Source organism: Garra rufa, chromosome 16 (assembly GCF_049309525.1).
Source record: "Garra rufa chromosome 16, GarRuf1.0, whole genome shotgun sequence".
NCBI lineage: Eukaryota > Metazoa > Chordata > Actinopteri > Cypriniformes > Cyprinidae > Garra > Garra rufa.
In genome coordinates this window covers 22,609,323-22,630,891 of record NC_133376.1, presented here as the reverse complement: position 1 = coordinate 22,630,891, position 21,569 = coordinate 22,609,323, and the positions used below count along the sequence as shown (strand labels likewise).

General features: G+C 37.3%; 1 protein-coding gene across 2 annotated transcripts in view; it reads right to left on the bottom strand.

The window, feature by feature from the left end:
* Nucleotides 1-20,121, bottom strand: part of fstl5 (follistatin-like 5) — a 184,387-nt gene extending 164,266 nt beyond the window's left edge. The window contains exon 1 of one of the 2 annotated variants that reach the window (XM_073821086.1): nucleotides 19,681-20,121. In XM_073821086.1, the coding sequence (XP_073677187.1) occupies nucleotides 19,681-19,703 (23 nt within the window). In that variant the 5' untranslated portion in view covers nucleotides 19,704-20,121. The remainder of the gene's footprint in view (nucleotides 1-19,680) is intronic. The other variant, XM_073821087.1, reaches the window with a different exon arrangement.
* Between the last annotated feature and the right edge of the window lie 1,448 nt (nucleotides 20,122-21,569).

Below are 21,569 nucleotides of genomic sequence, written 5' to 3'. Positions count from 1 at the left end.
ACGTTGTCCCCCCCGGCCAAACGGCCTAAACTGTAACCCACTTACCTGGATGGGTAGAACCCAGGGCCCAGCTCTAGGCTTGGAATTAGAGTAATTTCTTCTGGGGGAAACGGCTAAGTTTCAGTGGTTAGACTTAGACTTGTCAGAACAAGGAGCTACCGTAACATAGGGCCTAGTTCCCTCAGGAGCTGGCTCCCACATGAGGGCAGCAGACCTGTCCTAGGTCCGTTCAAAAAAGGGCCACTAGCAGTGGCGCGCCCTAATAGCGGATGATCGGTAGACATCAGCAGTGATATTTAAAGAGTTGAACCCAGGAGACCGGGGTTGTAAGCTAACTCCAATAAATGGGAACGAGGAAACGCGTGACCCATACCATAAAGGGTTTAAGGATGATCGGATTTAAGGAGAGTGTTTTCCCAGGGGGTTTCACTACCAGCTCCAGGCTGTCTAAAGAGACAGAAGAAGGGGTTAACCCTCAGATGAGGGGAGCAACGCTGCACCCTACTCCGGACAGAAGCTCGCAAGCTATCTGTCAACAGAGATAACCCTGGAGCTTCCTAACCCTGATCCACAGGGAGGATCATCCTTCAGAAGGGGCACTGCTCTCAGGGAACACTTAATGAAAAGGGGGAGCGTGCACAGCCCGGTCCACACAGCCTGTAAAAGGTCAGGCAATCTCACGAAGGTGGGTTGACGCTCGTAGAGGACCCTTCCTTAGAAGGGGAGCTGGAGTAACCCAACAGGAGCGAATGCTCTAACTACTGCCCTTCGTAAAGGGGAGCATACAACCAGACCACAAGGCTGGAGAGTAAGACCTGAAGTATGAAGGTCAAGCTCCTAACCCTGAAGCACAGGGGGGAAAACATGGCCACCAAGGAGTGGTGCTCTGCTTCTTCTTCTTTTTTTTTTTTTTAGTGAACCCTTGACAAAGGGGGGCATGCCAACGTCCTTGTAGAAGGTTAGTTACTCTCAAAGTCTACCCAGGGTAGACTCCCACTACTAACAAGGGAGGAAGATTTTCCGCCCGGGGATAGTGCTCTGAAGGGAACCCTAGACAATTGGGGAGCTATAAGGTTGGTTTTAAAACCCTGTGCACAGGGAGGAACGCAGGTTCTTATGCTCTAAAGGACCCTTTCCTCAGAAAGGGGAGCACTGTGGTTGCCTTATAGAATTCTGGGAGCTCCAGAAATAAATAGTGAGGACAGTTTCCTTTTGGACAAACCGTCCTAACGGTTTGATACTTCGTAAAACCTTTCCTCAGAAAGAGAAGTGAAATGAGGCCTGAGGAGCAAGAATTGACCCTAAGGTGCCAGAGACTGGCTCCTTAAAAGATGCTCAAACCCTTTCCACAGAGAGGGGAGCATCTGTCAACCTGGAAGTAGATTCTACATCAAGCATTTCCCCTGCCCTCAGGCTAATATGAGGTGGCTTGAAAAGAGTCACAGAGTGACGCTCAATTTTGGTAAAACCCTTTCCGCAGAAAGGGGAGCGTTCACATAACAGTGAACTAGAATCCTAAACCAAACATTGGTCACCAGGTGGTGCTCAAATTAAACCTTTTCTGCAGAAAAGGGAGCATCTTTTAGTTGTTCAAGTCTGCAGCGAGCACTTCCCCCACCCTCAGTTATATAAAGGGGGTGGCCTGCTGGTTCTCCATTTAGCAAACTCCTGTCTAAACAGGATAGAGAAGCTCTGTTTCCACGGAAACAAGAGGCTTAAAGAGGAGAGACATGAAGGGGATTCTCGTATGCAGGCCTGCAACAGAGTTAAACATGCTAGGGCAATCCTAAATGTGTTTTAAGATGCTTACCTAGGCGAAGGAAAAATTCCACGTTTAACCACTGAAAGGGGGGAAACCTGTTCTATAGGCTGTCCCTTCTGGATCGAAGTGTTGGAGAACGAACACCACCATACGACCGGAGGGAGGGGTGCTGTGTTGAGCTATCAGTATTCCTTCCTAAGGAATAAACACAACACACAGAAACAGATCCAGAATAAACACTTTAAGAAGAAATGGATCGTACTCACCCATAAAACATCCTGCGCGTTGTAGAGGCGGGTTTCCCCAGAAACAGCCCAGTAAAGTTGGTTCCAGACCATCAGTAATCAGGGTTCCTATAATACTAGAACCACTAAAAACATCATAGGTCCGGGGAGCGTGCAGGAAGCCCCACCCTAACCGTAGTTAGGTGATGGTGAAAATAGGGGAATTAATGAGATGGCCAGACTGGACAGAGGGAAGGCAGCAAGAATTACGTTTTGCTCTGATCCATTCGAGACTGTTGTCTCGCCTGGATCACTTCCCTCAGGTCCCGCCTGCCACCTCTCGGCCCACGTCGCCTCCTACCCGCAGACTGGGGAGGGGCGCGGGCCACAACACTAGCCTTCTGCACTCGTCTCTGTTCCTCAGAAGGAGACGGAGCAGGAACCCTATGATGTTCGGGCTCAGGCCTGGACCTTCGAGTAATAAAGGATTTAAAGGCAGCTGAGCGCGTCTTCGCTTCTCTGAACTTTTCGACCACCGTCTCAACGGAGGCACCGAAAAGCTCAGAAGGGGAAACCGGCGCGTCGAGAAGAAAGCCCTTCTCTTTCTTCCCGACGTCGGCCAGGTTCACCCACAGATGTCTTTCGGTGACCACCAAAGCCCCTATAGCCCTACCCATGGTAGCAGCCTGCTTGGTGGGACGAAGAGCAAGATCCGTGGTGCGACGGAGCTCAGCTACTTGGTCAGGGGCGAGTCCCTGACCTTTATCCAGGTCTTTCAGTAGATCAGCCTGGTAGGCTTGAAACACTGTCATAGTGTGCAACGCACCCACCACCTGATCTGCTGCTGCATACGCTTTGCCGTTCAACTGAGATGTTGATTGAAGGGCCGGAGACGGCAAAGAGGGAGCCTTTAGGGAGGATGCCTGACCCGTAGAGAGATAGCAAGCTAGCGTCTCTTCAAAAGGGGGCATCCTCTCATAGCCGTGGTCACGCATTCCCTCGATGTTCACATAGTTCGCCAGTGACAAACTATGGATGCGGGAAGAATACGGCTTTCTCCAGACCTTCTCGATCTCCACATGAAGATCGTGAAGGAATGGGAGGCTCACCGGAGCTGGGAGGTTATGGTCTGAAAGGTAGCACTCGTCGAGACGACCTCGCGGCGCCACCCTTCTGGCCCGCTTCCACGGCAAGTCAAGCCTTGCCGTGGCACGGTCCATAACCTCAAAGAGCTCCTCGTATGCAGGGCAGGAAGGCTGAGAGGACTCGGCCTCAGCCTCTTCATCCATCTTCAGCTCTTCCTGCTCGTCTTGGGTAGAACCCAAAAGAGCACTTGCTCCAGGATCCGATCCCTTTCTAATTTGTCAGCCATTTCCACTTGTGATTCCCACGAGCTCAGTTTCCTCTGTGCCTCGGCAGCGGCAGGACCTGATCCGCGAGGGACAAATGAACGCTCATCTTTCCTCGAAAAGAGAGACAGACGAGACCGGAGCTTTTTCATAGAAAAACGCTCACAGTGAACACACGATGCCCCCTCAAGGACATTGCGTGCGTGCTCTTCACCCAAACAAAACACGCAAAGATCATGTGTGTCATCAGGCGTCAGATAACAAGGACACGGATCAACACACCTTTTAAATGATTTGCTAGTGCTCGCCATGATAGTAGTCAGAGAAATAATCTCTTACTGTTTCCAATGCACTCTCAGACAAAGAAAGCTGAAGAGGAAGAAGATGTATTGTGTTTTTATGTTATGGTCGCCCGATAGTGATGCAGCAGCAGCGACGTTCACGCCGCGATGACGTCATAAGCTGTCGCCGGCCATTTCATGTAGTTTTTCGATGTATTCTTCAGACACGAGTCACGCTGCGGCGTTCCCCAAAGCACCCTCTAGAGGACGCAGTGAGAGTTCCCTTCGAAAGGGAACTTTGGTTTACATTGAGCCCACTTTTTCTTATGTATATGGAATTTTCCTAATAAAACAAACAAATGTATAATATGTTGCTGTTTAATAAATTTTCATTTTCTGTATAAAAAAGGATATCAAATATACTATCATACATTCCATTTTTCTGTTAATATAGAATTCCATATCTTTCCAAAAGAATCTTGAAACAATACAATGAAAAAAAGATGCAAAATGTTTTTTTTACTTGACCACAAAATTCACAGGTATATGCAATATTAATCTTAAATCTTTCCAAAACATGCTTAACAGGATAAATCCTATGAAGTATTTTGTAAGACACTTCCTTAATTTTGTTACTGATACAAAACTTATTTGGCAGTTTCCATGCTTTAACAAGAAATATAACCAAATAAAGAAGACCAAAAAAATCTGTCTGCAGGTAAAGACACAGAACAAAGAGCATTCCTTATAATCTTATTACGATTAGACAGAAGGTTTGATGAGAAGCTGAAGCGTAGCGTTATGTCATCAAAATCGTTGATTCATATTGGCGGAAGTGAGATAAATACTCATATCTTGTAAACATCTTGTAAACATATTCATACTAAAAGCCAAAAAAACTGTAATTTTGATTTCATGGGGAGTTTAATTTCTTTTTGACTGAATAAAGATTGAGTAAAAGAAAGAAGAATTCCCACTTCTTTAAGCTTTTACCCCAAGCTTAGTGCAGAGGAAAAAACATGCTCACAATTGATTTTCGAGCTCGAATTTTTCCTGCATATGCCACTTCTTGTTTGTGCTAGAGACAATAGTGGTAGGCTTTATTGCACAGAATATGCGCTGTGAGACACGAGTGCATTGCTTGACAGTGTGTGCTTCCACCCGCCATTATTTCTGTCTCTTACTTTAGATATGCTTTCAGTTATGCCTTTTGGAATGCAGTACATATTAGATGCACGAAACTCAAGTACTGACAGACTTTCACGTGCACTTTGTGTTTGTTTGTCCTGAAGCTCACGGTTGCAGTTAAATGCACTTGCATTTTTGAAAACTTTTATGATATGAAATTGATGTGTTAACAGTTGGTTATATTTTCAAAACAGGACAAAACATCTAATATGTCGAAATAGATCTGTACATAAGTGTAAATCCAGCTTATTAAAGCTGCCACTGTCTATAAACTCATTAGTAATAGTCAAACGGCAATACTGCTCTCCAAAGGCAAAGCGCAGTAACTACACATTTGGTCAAAATTGAGTTAAGACTTAAAATGGACTTTGTGACAACCATTTTGTCTTGTGGCAAAGTCTCCTGGTTAAATTGTGTTTCAACATGTTTGACTAGCTGGTGTAAAAACTTTAAAGGCATTTTTCTCAGTTTCAGTGTTGGCGTAGTTACTGCACTTTGCCTTTGGAGGGCAGAATAAGGATAAGAAAAATAGAAAAAGTCATATCTATGATTGTCTGTAAACTTTCAGATACTTAAAGCATGTATTACACTGCAAAAGAAAAAAAAAAAAAACAGCTGTAAAATTGCTGGTAAAAACTGGCAGCTGTAATAAGATATAGAAGGTGCACAGTGTCATTCACACAAACTCTAAACACCATCATGGTAACACATAAAACTGAAAGAATGCAAAAAACATTATTTTAACAACATTAGATGTAACATATAACCCTAATGTACAAAACTGCCAAGAAAAATCTAAGAAGAAAAAATTATTTCAACAAAAAAACATCAAATAAAAAAAAAATGAAACACAAGGAAATTCTGGGAATGTCAGTTTCACTGTAAATTTTACGTTCTTTTTCACTTCCACAAACGGTATACTACCATAAAATTACATGCAATGTCCAACACAGTTTTTCACCGTATATAGAAGGGGAACTTACCATTAACCATTTCACAGGTTTTTACCGTAGCATTTTTATAGTTCTTTTACCGTTAAATTCACGGCCATTTTTTTACAGTGTATGCTATATTTACTTGTATGTTTTGAATATTTGTACTTGAATAGCTATACTTACTTAGTTCAAGTCTTAACAATTGTTTAGATTTATTATTAATTTGTAATTGTTTTAAAAAGTAGCCTGCTTATATATAACCAAGATGCACTGTGATATCAAATTGAATCGTTGACATGATAATCGTAATCGAATCAAATCGAATCATGAAACCAGTACCTATTCACACCCCTATTATGAAATAGTCTTTATATTTTGGATGTGATTTTAGACTATGAATGACAGAATGCATAGCTTGAAGTCAAAAATTACCAATGATCTTTTACTTTAGCCATCTAGGTGAGCTGGAACATTCAAATGTGTTTATGAACATCTGTAATGCTCATAAAACCACTCCTATAGAGTTTTTTCTTACTAGAAGCTGCAAAGTAGAGCTGGAAAAAAGTAAAGTAATTTAAACCTGTTGGTGCATAGGATCCTTTTTATAGTTTACAAATACTGCCAAAACATGCAATAATCTAACATTTTAAAACTAAATTAAAATATACAATTATTTTGCATTGTAAAATTCAAAATGTTACTGTGTTTGTATTTTTTTTTTTAAATAAATGCAGCCTTAGTGAGCATAAGAGACTTTAAAAACTCTGACCGCAAACTTCTGAATGGTAGTGCCATCTACGAAAAACAGGATGTTTCTATTTATGCAGTTGATCATGAAAAAGCCAAGAAACAACGCCAATAAACACATTCCGTGATTTATGTTCTTAAAGCAGCCTCAAGAAAAAAAAATGCAATTTTCTACTAAGCCAGAATGGAGAAGTACTGTTAAAGTGCCCTTCACAGAAACATCAAAAACACAAGCAATAATGCAAATGACAAGCAGATGCACAATTGCTGATGCTTCTACACTCCTAACTGATGAAAACAAAACAACAATAGCAAACACATGCGTTCTGTGTCCGTAAGTGTTTAAAGAAACCACTAGTACAGTTAACACAATTAACATTTTGAATTAATTAATCAGTTCCACTGTATCGGCTGGATAAAGAAAATGCTAAAACATTTGCCTTTTGCACTGTATAGAATGCTACAAATGATCTATTTTATGCTTCATCGGAAAAATCAGGATCCACATGAGATCAAAAACATAAGTTGCTTTATACAAGAATGACAAGAGTAAATAGTCATAAATTGTCACATGTTCCAGCCTAATGGCTCATAGTTGCTTTTGAAAGAAGGGATGTCAATAAACAAAGCAGCATCGCATCAAAAACAGCTAAATCTGTGTGTGTAAAACATTTTAGGCTGTAATGAAAATTCCCTAATAAAAGAATACCGTTGTCTATTTTTAATATTCCTTCTGTTTATTTTGTTTATGTGTTTCTCTTGCAGCTACAATAATCAATATAACAATCCTCAGTAGAAGTAATGAAGTGTAAATTGAAATGGCTTAAGGCTTTTCATTCAGTTTATTTTATTTCATATTGTATCTAAACCAATGCAATGATCAAAAGCAGTCAACCTCACATGCAGAGGTCATCATGTGACCAGATAAACACCACATGACCTGGGTTTAGCCAGACGGGTCAACCACGTGCTGCTTCTTTCACCAGATTAGTGTGAGGAGAGTAAGCTTTATCCAGCCCAGGGTACATAGACGATAAATATCCTTGATTCATTACACCCAAAGTTCTGCTAGAAACCAATGATAAAAGCCTGTTGGCAGGAGCACACAATCACAGATGAGAAAAGAGATCAGGACTTATGTAAACACTGCTCTGTTCCTGTGTACCTGTGTGCATTATTTATTGCTCATCATTTTCATGGACATGTTATCTTTTTTATTCAGATATCTCTCCCAATGCAGCACAGTAATCACAAAAAGTGTGATTTGGTGCCTGCTTTGAACACAGTGCCGAGGCGCATATCCCCTAGTAAGTCTTTTGTGTATTAAAGAAATGTCACTGATAAAGAAATGTCAAAAGTTGAGAATGTGGAACTGGGTGCGTGTGTGTGCATGCATGTATCTGTCTGTCACATTTTGTTATTGAAGGTAATGATGTAGTGGGCTACATGTTTGTGCTTTGTATGTTTCTTTATACAAAAACACATCTTAACATATTATAAAAAGAAATATCTTAAATAAGTGGTTCTTAGCTGGTTTTGCCCAGATTACCAAAATGCTTAGAATAATAATAATTATTATTATTATCATTATTACTACTACTATTACTACTACAGATTTTACATTAGATTTCACGTGGTGACCCAACACAGTACCAAAACACTTATAATTTATTTTATTTTATTTATTTTAAATTGTTATTTGCATTTACCATTGTTCTCTTTTTCAATGAGAATCACTGTTTCAAAGCATTATTTGCATACACTGTATTTTTTAATATAAAATAAAATAATAATAATAAAAAAAACATACACAGCACCAGAATAACTTGTGTGCAAAAAATAAATAAATAAATAAAATAAAATACAATAAAATATGTACACAGCAACAGAAAAAAAAAAAAGATTAGTCATTGTATTTTTTTAAAATTATTATTCCCAGATTTTACATTCGATATCAAGTGGTGACCCAACCAAAATGCTAATAATTTTGTATTTTATTTTATTTTTGTTTATTTGTTCTTTGCATTTACCATTTTTTTTCAATGAGAGTCATATTGTCATATGTTATAAAGAATTACATGCACAGTATATTTAAATGTAAAATAAAATAAATATGAATACATTTAAGTAAAATAAAATAAAATAACATAACATAAAATAAAATAATAAAATAATATAATATAAAAAATAAAGTAATATAAAAAATAAAAAAATTAAATATGTACACAGCAACAGAAAGTGTGCAAAAAATAATATTTTTCCATTGAGAATTATTGTTATTAATTATAATTATATTAATTATAATTATTAATTATGTATTAAAGCATTATTTGCATGCACAGCATATTTAAATGTAAAATTAAATTAAATTAAATATGTATACAGCAACAGAATAACTTGTGTGTGAAAAAAAAAATATATATATATATTATTATTATGTCCCAACACAGTACCAAAATAATAATAAGACTTATTATTAGTAGTATTTTTATTACCTAAAAGCTATAATAATAAGGAATAAAGGTAAACAAAATGGTTCATTTTTTCCAGTTTTGAAAGATTTTATTATTATTATTTTTTTTTTGTAAAATAAAATAAAATAAAATAAAACATTTAAACAGCAACAAAACAACTTGCAAAAAAGGATCTGTCCTTATAGTAAAAAAAAGACAGGTTGTACATTTTCAAGCCTGAACTTGAAGTATAATTTGATGTAACTTTTCCTGTTCCTTTCTTGTTCAGCTCAAAAGGGTCTAACACTGAGCGGAGACACGACTGCTTAAATCCCTCCAGTTTTGCGTGGAAATTGAGCTCAGAGCTAAATCACTCTTTAGAGGTAATCTTTCTGGAAATCCAGCACAGACGTACATATCCAGGAGGATAAACAAGTTTCAAATCAAATTCAGAATTGAGGCGATTGAGCCACCATCCTCAGTAGAAGACTTGGCTGTGTTATCACAACTGTGCTACATTGCTGAAGGCAGATAAAGTACAAGGGCTCACATCTCATCTCTTTTTCTCTTGATAAAACCATTCTGTCCCTTTTGGAGTCAATGTTCAGCTGGACTACAAGCAGATTAATGTGCAAACATACTTATGAGCATTCTGGAAGAACTCCCATAGGGGCTCTCCCACCTTGAATGACTCACTTTCTGACTCCCCCACCCACTAACATGAGTTTTCTAAGCATGCTGGGTAATATGCTAATCAGCCTAGATTGTAAGGCAGTCCCCTGGGCAGAGCATAAGGATTTCTCTAAACGGTTCTGCTCTCTTTTTTTTGAGCATGTGTGGTCTTGCTCTTTGAAATCTAATAAGATGAGAGGCGTAACAACAGGACCAAACAGTCATAAAGTAGTCGTGCCTGAGGGAGCTCTCTTGCTTCACGCTTCCCCTAAAGTGCTGTTCATCTAACTAAGACCATCCCCAAAAACATCCATCTTAACCTACATTTAACTAAATTCACTTGAAGGGTATAGCTTTATGGGAACAATGAGACCTTTAAGTAATAGCTCACCCCAAATTGAATTTCTGTCATCATTTAATCACTTTCATGTTGTTCCAAACCTATGACTTACTTTCTTCCGTGGCACACAAAATATGATTTAAGGATGATCCATGCTTTTTTTCATCTAATTACATCTAATAAGTCTTTCTAAAAGGACATAATCACTATACGATTCTATTTTAAGTCTTCTGAAAAAAATATTTTTCATAGTTAAAGGAGAAGTCCACTTCCAGGATGGTCTTCCAAGATGTTTATGTCTTTCTTTCTTCAGTCGTAAAGAAATTATGTTTTCTGAGGAAAACATTTCAGGATTTCTCTCCATATAGTGGACCTCTATGGTGTCCATGAGTTTAAACTTCCAAAATGCAGTTTAAATGCAGCTTCAAAGGGCTCTTAATGATCCCATCAGATGAAGAAGGCTGTTATCTAGCAAAAACATTGGTTATTTTCTAAAAAATAAATAAAAAAATGACAATTTATATTACTTTTTAATCTCAAATGCGTATCTTGTCTAGCTCTGTGTATTCCGGTTCAAGACAGTTAGGGACTGTCAAAAAACTCCCATGTCATTTTCTCCTCCAACTTCAAAATCGTCCTACAGAGTACAGGCAGAGCTAGACAGGATGAGCATTTGAGGTTATAAAGTGTATAAATAGTGTTTTTTTTTTTAAGAAATAATTGAATATTTCGCTAGATAAGGCCTTTCTTCCTCGGCTGGGATCGTTTAGAGACCTTCGAAGCTGCATTTAAACTTCATTTAGGAAGTTTAAACTCAGGGGCACCATAGAAGTCCACTATATGGAGAGAAATCCTGAATTATTTTTTTTTGCTTAAAAAAACAATTTCCTTATGGCTGAAGAAAGAAAGACATGAACATCTTGGATGACAAGGGGATGAGTAAATCATCTCTAAATATTTGTTCTGGAAGTGAACTTCTTTAAATAGTACATTAAACAGATTATTCAAGTGCATTTGACAAGAAAGTACTATTTTTGTTTTTCTCTTTTAAAATTTCATGTTTAATTCAGTGTTACTTGGTGCATTTTTTTGTTGCAACTTTTCACAGTTAAATAGTAATTTAAACAGTTTATTCAAGTGCATTTAACAAGAAAATACTGTTTTCATTTTTCTACTTCAAAAAATTCATGTTTAATTCAATGTGTTACTTGGTGTTTTTTTGTAATTGTGAAATTTACTAGCAATTTCTAAGTGCAAATTGTGTAGCTTTTTGAAACAAAAAGACCTTTAAACTGAATTTTACTGTTTCTCTTAAAAAAGGAGCATATAAGTGGATATAGAAGAACCATTTGAAAACATTTACATAAAATAACCTTTTTTCTTAGTTTGAAGGACATTTTACTAAACAAAATAACCTGTTTTCCAATGAAACAAAACATTTGTGGAATGGAAAGCTTCCATGGATGTCAAAGGTTCTTCATGAATCCATAGATGGCAATAAAGAACCTTTATTTTTAAAGGGTTAGTTTACACAAAAATTACAATTCTGTCATTAATTACTCACCCTCACGTTGTTCCAAAGCCATAAGACCTTCGTTCATCTTCGCAAAACACAAATTAAGATATTTGATGAAATCCAAGAGCTTTCTGACCAAAAATAAAGACATTCAAAACTCTTCTGTGTCAGTCTTCGACATGGGTTCAGGTGACTACCATGATGCAAGGAATGGTGAAACAAAGTCGTTGTTTTTGTTTTCTTTGCACACAAATACTATTCACATAGTTTCATAAAATTCTGGTTGAACCACTGATGTCACATGAACTATTTTATCGATGTTCTTACTACCTTTCTGGGCCTTGAACATGCCAGTTGCATTGCTGTCTATGCAGGATCAGAAAACTCTCGGATTTCGTTAAAAATATCTTAATTTGTGTTCCAAAGACAAAAAAGGTCTTACAGGTTTAGAATGAGATGAGGATAAGTAATTAATGACTTTCATTTTTGGGTGAACTATCGCTTTAAGAGTGGCAGCCACAAACAATTCATTGAGTTCTTAAGAACAGAATCAGTCAAGTTTTTTTTTTTTTTTTTTAGTAACCAAAACAAATGATTCACTAAGAAGATCCAACTCAAAAAGAATAATTTATTTGCTACTCCTGGAAGGATTTTCATTCATTATATCAGCAAGGACAAACACAAGCGTGATGAAATTCTTCACAATGTCTCTATTTGTGTTTTACGACGAAACAAACTAAGTAAAGTGAGTAAATGATTAAATGAAATTGGAGTGAACTATTCCTGTAACAATAATATTACTCTTAGTATTTTTAGACATAACAAATGCATCTGTATTCCATGGTAACCCCTGTGCAATTAACAGCGCAATTTAAAGTTATTTACTTTACACACAGTCTGAGTGAGTGTCATTAAAAAATCATGATCTGCAAAGAAGCATCCCCAGCTTCTTGTTTAGTTTGTCATACCGTTGTTGCTTAGCATTTTTCCCCGGGTAATCTGGACTCATTAAATGCGACACACACACACACACACACACACACACACACACACGCAACCCTAGCAGCTAGCAGAGGTGAGATTAGAGCGGAAAGCCAGGACACAGCTTCTGTTACGTTATGCAACACATACACTGCTTTCTAGAGCTGTACCTGTGTTTCGGGACAGATGCTACGATGTGAAACTGGCACCTGCAACCATTAAAATGCGGCACTCAGGAAGGCAGCTGAGGTTGTCATATTGAGGCTCTGCATATCCCACAACACACACACACTCACAAACACAGAGAGAAACGCACATACAAACACACAAAGGCAGTCAAAAAGAACATGACCTCATTGGCCAGAGTTTAAAAACCAGTCCTCCTTCACAAAGACTGGTCTTTTGTCTGTGTGCAGACATGCTCCAGAGCTCACACCTTCAGCAATGTGGGCACAAACACACACACTTCATCAGCAGGATCAGACAGCCAGCCCACCAATCTGGGAATAAGCCTGAGAACATGCTGAAAATATCCTGACAATTTCCCTATGCGAGTTCAAATCGCTTTTCCAAGCTCAGCTTTGTTCTTTAATCTATTCAACTTCAAAACGTTGGTTGTACAATCTAATTAATTTCTCCCAAGCCCAAAGCCAGATCTAGTATGTAGTGAATACGCCCTGTCAAACACACATCTGCACTATCAAGGGCAAATCATGTCACCCATATTTGCCATATTCAACAGACACAAGTTGATTAAATATGGGTTGTTGCCCTAAGTGAGTTTACATAGACCGTGCACAAACGCAATAGTAGAGCCGACAATGGAAAAGGACAACAGATTTATGGCTGATGAAATAACAGACATTCAATGTACATGAAATTATTTTCAACAATGTATAAAATAAATCAGGATATTAGAATGATTTTTGAAAGATTGTGCACTGAAGACTGGAGTAATGGATGTAGAAAATTTAGCAATGGTTTAAAATATGTCTCTTACATTCAACGAGCAGCATTTATTTGATGAAAAATACAGTAAAACCTGAAATATTACAATTTAAAAGAACTGTTTTCTACTATAATATGCTCAAATGTAATTTATTACTAAACTTTCTTCTTAGCCATCATTTAGTACATACATACAGTTGAGGTCAAATGTTTACACCCCCCTTTCGGAATTTGCAAAATGTTAATTATTTTCCCTAAAATAAGAAGGATCATATAAAATGCATGGTATTTTTTTAGTACTGACCTGAATAATATATTTCGCACAAAATATATTTACATATAGTCCACAAGAGAAAATACTAGTTAAATAAATAAAAAAAGTACCCTGTTCAAAAGTTTACAACCTCTTGAATCTTAATACTGTAGTTTAAATGCTCACTGATGCTCTAGAAGGAAAAACAATACATTAACTGAGGTGAAAACTTCTGAACAGAATGGAGATGTGTAAAAAAAATATTATAACTAAATATCATATATGTTTTCAATTTAGTACTGCCCTTTAGAGGCTATAGTTATTTGTTTCCCGTAAGACAAAATATGTTAAATTGACCCTGATCTTTAAATTAATGCATTAATGCCCTTAATGCATGTTTTTCCCTTCCAGAGCATCAGTGACCATCAAACTTCTGTAATAGTTGCATATGAGTGCCTCAATTGTCCTCAGTGTGAAAAGAAAAAATCTCAAAATCATACAGTTATTGTTGGAAAGGGTTCAAATACACAAAAAGTGCTGGAAAACCAAAGAATTTGTGGAACCTAAAGGATTTTTCTGAAGAACAGCAGGCAGTTAAACTGTTCAGAACAAACAAGGGACTCATGAACAATAAAAAAAAACAAAAAAAAAAAACACAGTTGTGGATAATTTAGGTAAGAACACAGTATTAAGAATCAAGAGAATGTAAACTTTTGAATAGGCTCATTTTTATGAAATTCAGCTATAATTTTCTCTTGTGTAAATAATGGTCACACAGATCATGTTTTCAAGACATTTTCATATCTAAGTACAAGTTGTTTACTTTTTTAATTAGTCTTCCAATTAACGTCATTATATTGTTAATTCAGACCGATTTGCGAATGTGCACGAACACAAGAGATTGGAGATGGGATAAGCAGTCATATCCAATTATACTGCGATAAAGGCATTGCCTCCTCTCACGTAACTTTCCTCCATTCATTCTCAATAACCCCCCACTAAACCCACCGCAAGTTTTATCGGGTCTCTTTTAAGAAATAAATAAACTCCCATTCAGGGTTTAAGTCTACCAAACATTAAAGTTGAACTAATCAATATAAACTATTAAACTGGGTTCCATAACTCCTATCCAAACTTACCAGAAATATCACAAAGTTGCCCTAAACCCAAAAGTTCACGCTGGTTAATGGATACAGAGAGCAAGTCAGAAAGGCCTTTTGTGAGCCAGGTCTATGAGATAGCTCTATGTCCGCTGACCAGTGAACTGTGTTATTCGCTGGTCACGGAGGATTGCACTGACCTGTCCAATCTGTGGGCAGTGTCAAGATTCATTAGTGCAACAGTAGGACTCACTCAGGTCTGTGATGAACATATCTATGGACAGGGGAATCCACAGACACCAGGAATAAAGTTTGCTCACGCATCCATCTCAGGCGGCATTGTCTGAAAATAATGTGGGCTTCTTATTTGAACGTGTATCTCGGGGTGATGCTATTCACGTCGAGGCTGCAAAGGCGAGGCAGGCGTTTGAGGAGATTAATTATTGAAAGCAATTAGAGTGTTTGTATTGCCCCTCTTCATTTTTTTGTATCGTGTGAGTGCAGTGCCTTTCAGCGCAGTAAACAACTGCAAATCTCAGACTACTATTATGCGCACACAATAACAATTCCACGAGTTGTGATGATGGCGGAAAATGAGAAAAGCATGACAATAATGGCGATGATGATGGTGATGATGAAGATGCAGCTGTGGCTGACAATGCAGCTGATGATGAAGAGGATAGTGATGATCAAAATGAAAAATGTGGCTGTGATTTCAAAGCAAAAGAAATGATTAATGCTTCACATAATGATCAATTACTGGCTTGGCTATTAAAGAGATTCAACCAAAAATAAAAATTCTACCATCATTCACTCACTCACATGGTGGAACACAATTTTTGATTTCATCGTATGGACAAAAAGGCACTTTTAGACAGTTTCCAAAATATTCTAGTGTTCCACATAAGAAAAACTGTTATACAGGCTTGGATCAGCATAAGGGTGATTAATAAGTTTTAAAGTAATATTTCACTTAAAAATGAACATTTACTGAAAATGTACACTACCAGTCAAAAGTTTTTGAACAGTAAGATTTTTAATGTTTAATAAAGAGGTCTCCTTCTGCCCACCAAACCTGCATTTATTTGATTCAAAGTACAGCAAAAACAGTAAAATATTGAAATATTTTTACTATTTAAAATAACTGTTTTCTATTTTAATATATTTTAAAATGTTTATTATTTATAAATTTATTCCTGTGATCAAAGCTAAATTTTCAGCACCATTACTCCAGTCTTCAGTGTCACATGATCCTTCAGAAATCATTCTAATATGTGACCCTGGACCACAAAACCAGTCATAAGGTTAAATTTTACAAAACTGAGATGTATACATCATATGAATACTCAATAAATAAGCTTTCTATTGATGTATGGTTTGTTAGGATAGGACAATATTTGGTCGAGATACATCTATTTGAAAATCAGGAATCTGAGGGTGCAAAAAAATCAAAATACTGAGAAAATCACCTTTAAAGTTGTCCAAATTAGGTTCTTAACAATGCATATTACTAATCAAAAATTACATTTTGATATATTTACAGTAGGAATTTTACAAAGAATCATCATGGAACATGATCTTTACTAAATTTCCTAATGATTTTTGGCATAAAAGAAAAATCTAAAATTTTGACCAATGCAATGTATTTTTGGCTATTGCTACAAATATACCCCAGCGACTTAAGACTGGTTTTGTGGTCCAGGGTCACATATGCTGATTTGCTGTCCAAGAAACATTTTATTATTATTATTATAATCAATATTTAACACAGTTGGGGATGCTTTAAATATTTTGCAAGAATGTATTAAATTGATCAAAAGTAATGATAGACATTTATAATGTTACAGAAAATTTCTATTTCGAAGAAACGCTGTTCTTCTGAACCTTCTATTCATTAAAGAAACCTTCTACTCAGCTGTTTTCAACATAATTCTACTACTACTACTACTAATACATATTTTTTAGCAGCAAATCAGAATATTAAAATTATTTCTGAAGGATCATGTGAATGGAGAAATTCTGCTAAAAATTCTGCTTTGAAATCACAAGAATACATTACATTTTCAAATATCACACAAAGTTATTTTAAACAGTAAAAATATTTCAAACTTGTACAGTTTTTGCTGTACTTGGGATCAAATAAATGCAGGCTTAGTGAGCAAAAGAGATTTACAAGGCAATATAAGAAACAGATTTGAAGTTTTGCCTTACATCATTTGCTTACCAGTGGACCCTCTGCAGTGAATGGGTGCCGCCAGAATGACAGTCGAAACAGCTGATAAAAACAGTTCACACAACTCCAGTCCATCAATTAACATCTTTTGAAGTGAAAAGCTCAGTGTCTGTCAGAAAGAAATGCATCATTTTGTCGCTTCTGACCAAAATATGAGTACTCATGGATTATTGTGATGTGTGTATCAACAGTTTGGACTCTCATTCTGACTGCATCCATTCACTGCAGAAGATCCATTGGTGAGCAAGTGATATAATTTCTAATTTTTTTGGAAAACAATCCCTTTAAGTAGTTTCACATCTTACATGCTAAAGCACTCTTAGGTGTAAGGTGCCTACATTTATTTCCACTGTGAGCAGCATTTCTTACTTCACTGCACACCACAGCATTACAGCAGCTCTTCCACCTGCTGCTAAAAAATTTACAATGATTGGGTGAAAAAAGTGGAGCGTTGGAAAAAAGCGACAGGGTGAGGTCTTGCTACTGAAAGAGAAAGGATAATGCAGTGTCCTTTAGAGCATTATAAAAAAATCCAATGCAGAAAATGTGCTTACAATACATTTTTCCTTCTATGTAAATTGATATACTTACATTGAGCGTTCTTCTAAATCTTTCCAGCTTTCTTACAGAATTTTTTTTTTTTTTTTTTTTTTTTTTGTGAGTGCCATCTGCTCTGGGGGCATATTTAATGGCCTATTCAGTGCTTTTTAATGTGTGTTTGTCAGATCTGAGGCTTTATTTTCATGTCTATATGTGTGAGAATGCATGTTTGCCTGTCTCTGTGTGGGAGAAGCAATTGTTTGTTGTTCCTCTCACTTTCTGTACTGTGTGAGTTCCCTGTAGAGTCTTTGTCTTTAATGCATCCTTCTCTATTGAGCAAGTTCCAGGATTGCACCTATACTCATTTGATAAGCATACTGAATTCAATGTGCATCAGAATAACTTGAGCAGAAAAGCATGGAAGCTCATACAGTAGCTGACCCTCACTGAGATCTCATACATTAACTATGAGCCTCATCAGTCATACGCTGAGCAGGTGGCACGATACATTTCCACCCACCTTTCTGTGCTTTTGTTCTAATCTGAACTTTCACTTTAGTTCACTTTGAGACTTGTATACCTTTCTTTACCGAGTCAAAAGTGCACACAATGCACTGGCTCCAAACACAGCTTACAAAAGCAGATTCTATGTCAATGCTTGGCTGTGAATTCAAGGGAAATCATTCCTTGCAAAACTAAACCAACAGACAATAACAAACAGGAGAGCTTGACAATGTGGCACAGACTAAACTGTGAAAACTTGGCTTCAAATCTCGTACAAAATAAAGCAGCAACTAGAATGCTGTCTCTTGAGGTCTTGTTGTCTAATCTTGCTGTAATAAGCTTAATACAATAAAAAAAAAAAAAAACTGGAAATAACGCCTACAGCCTATCAAACAGAAACTGTGAAGACAAGTACTATTGATCGATGGCCACACAAAATTGTAGTTCAGATTATAGTAAATAGGCATTTTTGAGAAAAAAAAAAACTGTAAAATGGCAGCCCTTGTGAACAAGGTGAGAAAAATCAAATATTTTATAACTTATTCAGACCCATAGACATCACAATCCAATTTTTTTTTTTTTTTTGTGGTTTTGTTTTTTCACTAAACAACAATTGTGCATCAACTAATTTATAAAAAGTTTCTCACAATACCTTAAAGTGCATAAGTACAATGATCTGGATGTTGCAAACTGTTAATGCTCATAAGAAATAACTATAAACTTTATCATCTATTGATTTGTTATCATTCATGCCTGCGTTCTGAGTAGAAATATAGAATGGTCACATGGTTAAAGCGTTGGAGCTGTTCACATAGAAGGCGTTCTTGTGTTCAGTATTCACTGCTTTCTAACAGTCAATTTATGGACACATACGTTAAAAAGCCATCTTTGTTGTAACTTGACAGCGGGGTGCGATTCAACAATCAGCTGAACTACTTAAAACGCGTCTTTTCCATTGCCTTGCGCTCCTTCAATTTGCTTTTGAAGGCAAGAACACGTCCTACGTGAACGGCTCCGTATAATTGCACTACAGACACCAATTTGTCGCCCGTCTCCAGCCAGCCATGTCAATTACCAGCGATCGCCATACACACATGCCAGATTGAATCTGGACGAGGAAAACAAGAGTATAATCCCCGTGTGCGCGCACGGTGTCACTCAAGGATTTGCGTGCTAAGAAAAACAACTTGCTAAGTACCCTGCGGCTAAATTAAACTGCCACGAGCTTTGCCCAGGGTCCCGTACGTTTGCTTAACGTTTACTTTTTCATTCGAGGAACATCGTAGTACCGTTTGAGGCAACATGCATCGGATCGACCGACGAGTGAACTTGTCCCCCGGTACGGCGAATGGGAAAAGCTCGTCGAACTTCATCACCCTCCATCAAGCACGGCTACTGGTCTTCAGTCAGCTATGCTGAATGTCACCGCACAAAATGCTAAATTATTCACACTCTACAGCGAAAGTGCTTTCCACCTTGGCTCTCCATTTAATCCATTTGAAAAACTGCACATCTGTACAAAAGCCAGCACAGATGATATACTGAACGCGTTTAAATCACACTGAAATTCATCTGTGCTGGCTCCACGGACATGAGGTTTGATCTTAAATCACATCAGGCTATGTAGTACATCACACAGAAGAAAAAAACATACCTGTTTATCCAACTACAACTCATCCAGAAAGGTATTTCCGAGTGCGGTTATCTAAAATAAGAGAATTACTTTTGGAACAACAATGTGAAGTGGTGCGAAGTAAATCCAATTCCGTTTTGGTTAAGCTGTACAGCGTCCTCGGAGTTTGTGCATTCCTTCCAACTGATGTGAAATCCTCGTTTCAGCACCTCCTGTAGTGGACAGCTCCGCGGAAAGCCGCTTCACTTCGCGCTTCGGGTCTCGAGAGCCACGCCAACGAGAGCCTTTCACCTACTGGCTGCAACCCCGACCGGATTTGCATACAATAATACAATCAGCCAATCAAAAGCTCCGCCGCAAACCCCGACGAGTGGAAACAGCCAGCCGACTTGTCTGAGCTCATCCGTTTAAATGAATTGTCCTTGACAAAGATGAACAGAGTTTGTGTGCAGACTGTCCTGTCCTCTCGCCTCCACGCGGTGCAGTATTTGCGTGTTAGCGTGTGCCTCGAGGTTTATTGAGATTGTGGTTTGTAAATGGGAATCTTTACATATAAAATCCATGTCCGGCATTTATTTGTGACCTACATGTAAATAAAGGTAGATTTACCGATAGAAAATCATTATGGTATGGCATTTTGGGCATGCATATTTAATTCATTAATTCATTAATTCATGTTTTGAAGATGTTAAAATTGGTATTGTTACTGTAAATGCAGTGAGAACAACAGATGGTATGAAGAAAAAGCAACATATGTGACAAGCAACAGAAATTGTCCAATGTACGTACCTGTGTGATAACAAATGATGTTTTGCTCAGAGAATTCTGGAAACATAGTCACCTTTTTTCTTCAGCGTGGAAGTAAGCCTTTGGGTGAGACTTCCGGTTCATTATCCGCTAAAGGGAAATAAGAAGAATAACAATGGTAAATGGTAAAACTGTTTGCATTACAAACCAGTGTGTTCGTAATTAAGATAATACATTAAAATAATATGGTAAGACAACAATTTGCAATATCAAGCAGCAAAACTAGCAGTTTTGTACAGTTAAAAATAGCTGGACCACAATAATTTAAAGTAAAAATACATTTTGCCTTATTAAATACATATTTCCTTAAATTATTTGTAGGAATTATTTTTTTATTTAAATACAATTTGAAATTAAATCTGCTTCAGGACCAGGATTGTGAACTACCAATTTTAGTGTTGCTCAGTGCCGTTTTCAATCAGGATTCCACCCATGTTCTGGAGGCGCATCTTCACATCTGCGCCGGGACCCTCATATCAGTCTCAAGTATCTCTCTGATTTCCACACTCGTCAGTTCATCATGGCGCCAAAATTATGTGGCTCAGAGGGGCTTTGAAACTCTGTCACTTAAGGAACATTTTATTTCACGGAGCACATTGGTTTGGGGTGAAGTAAACATTGGGATTTACTGTATGTGTCACGGCCATTTTAACCAGAGAAGATTTTCTTTTTCCTGAAAATGCTAATGACATTATCACATCGTCGCCTTAGAATTATAAGGTTCTTTCTGCGTTCCGAGTGGTTTTGAGATATTGAGCTTCAAAGTTTTTGCATTCTATATAGCAAAAATGATATGGGGAACAAGTCTATTTCCTAGATGAGAATGACAAAGACCCTAAATGTATTCTAAATGTACAATATCAAAATCCTCTCAAATTTTTAAATGGCAATTTTGGGAACAGGTCAAATGTAGATAGAACCTTCTAATTTTAAAAAGTCATTTTCTGCTTGGAATTATAAGGTTCTATCTCGCAAAACATTAAAGCAACAATTTTCAAGAAACAAAAGTAGTTTACCTGTAATTTGTTTTAAAACATAAATTATTGTTGTAACATTGTGTCAACATGTATAAGAAAGGTCAATTTAATGCTCTTAATGCGTTC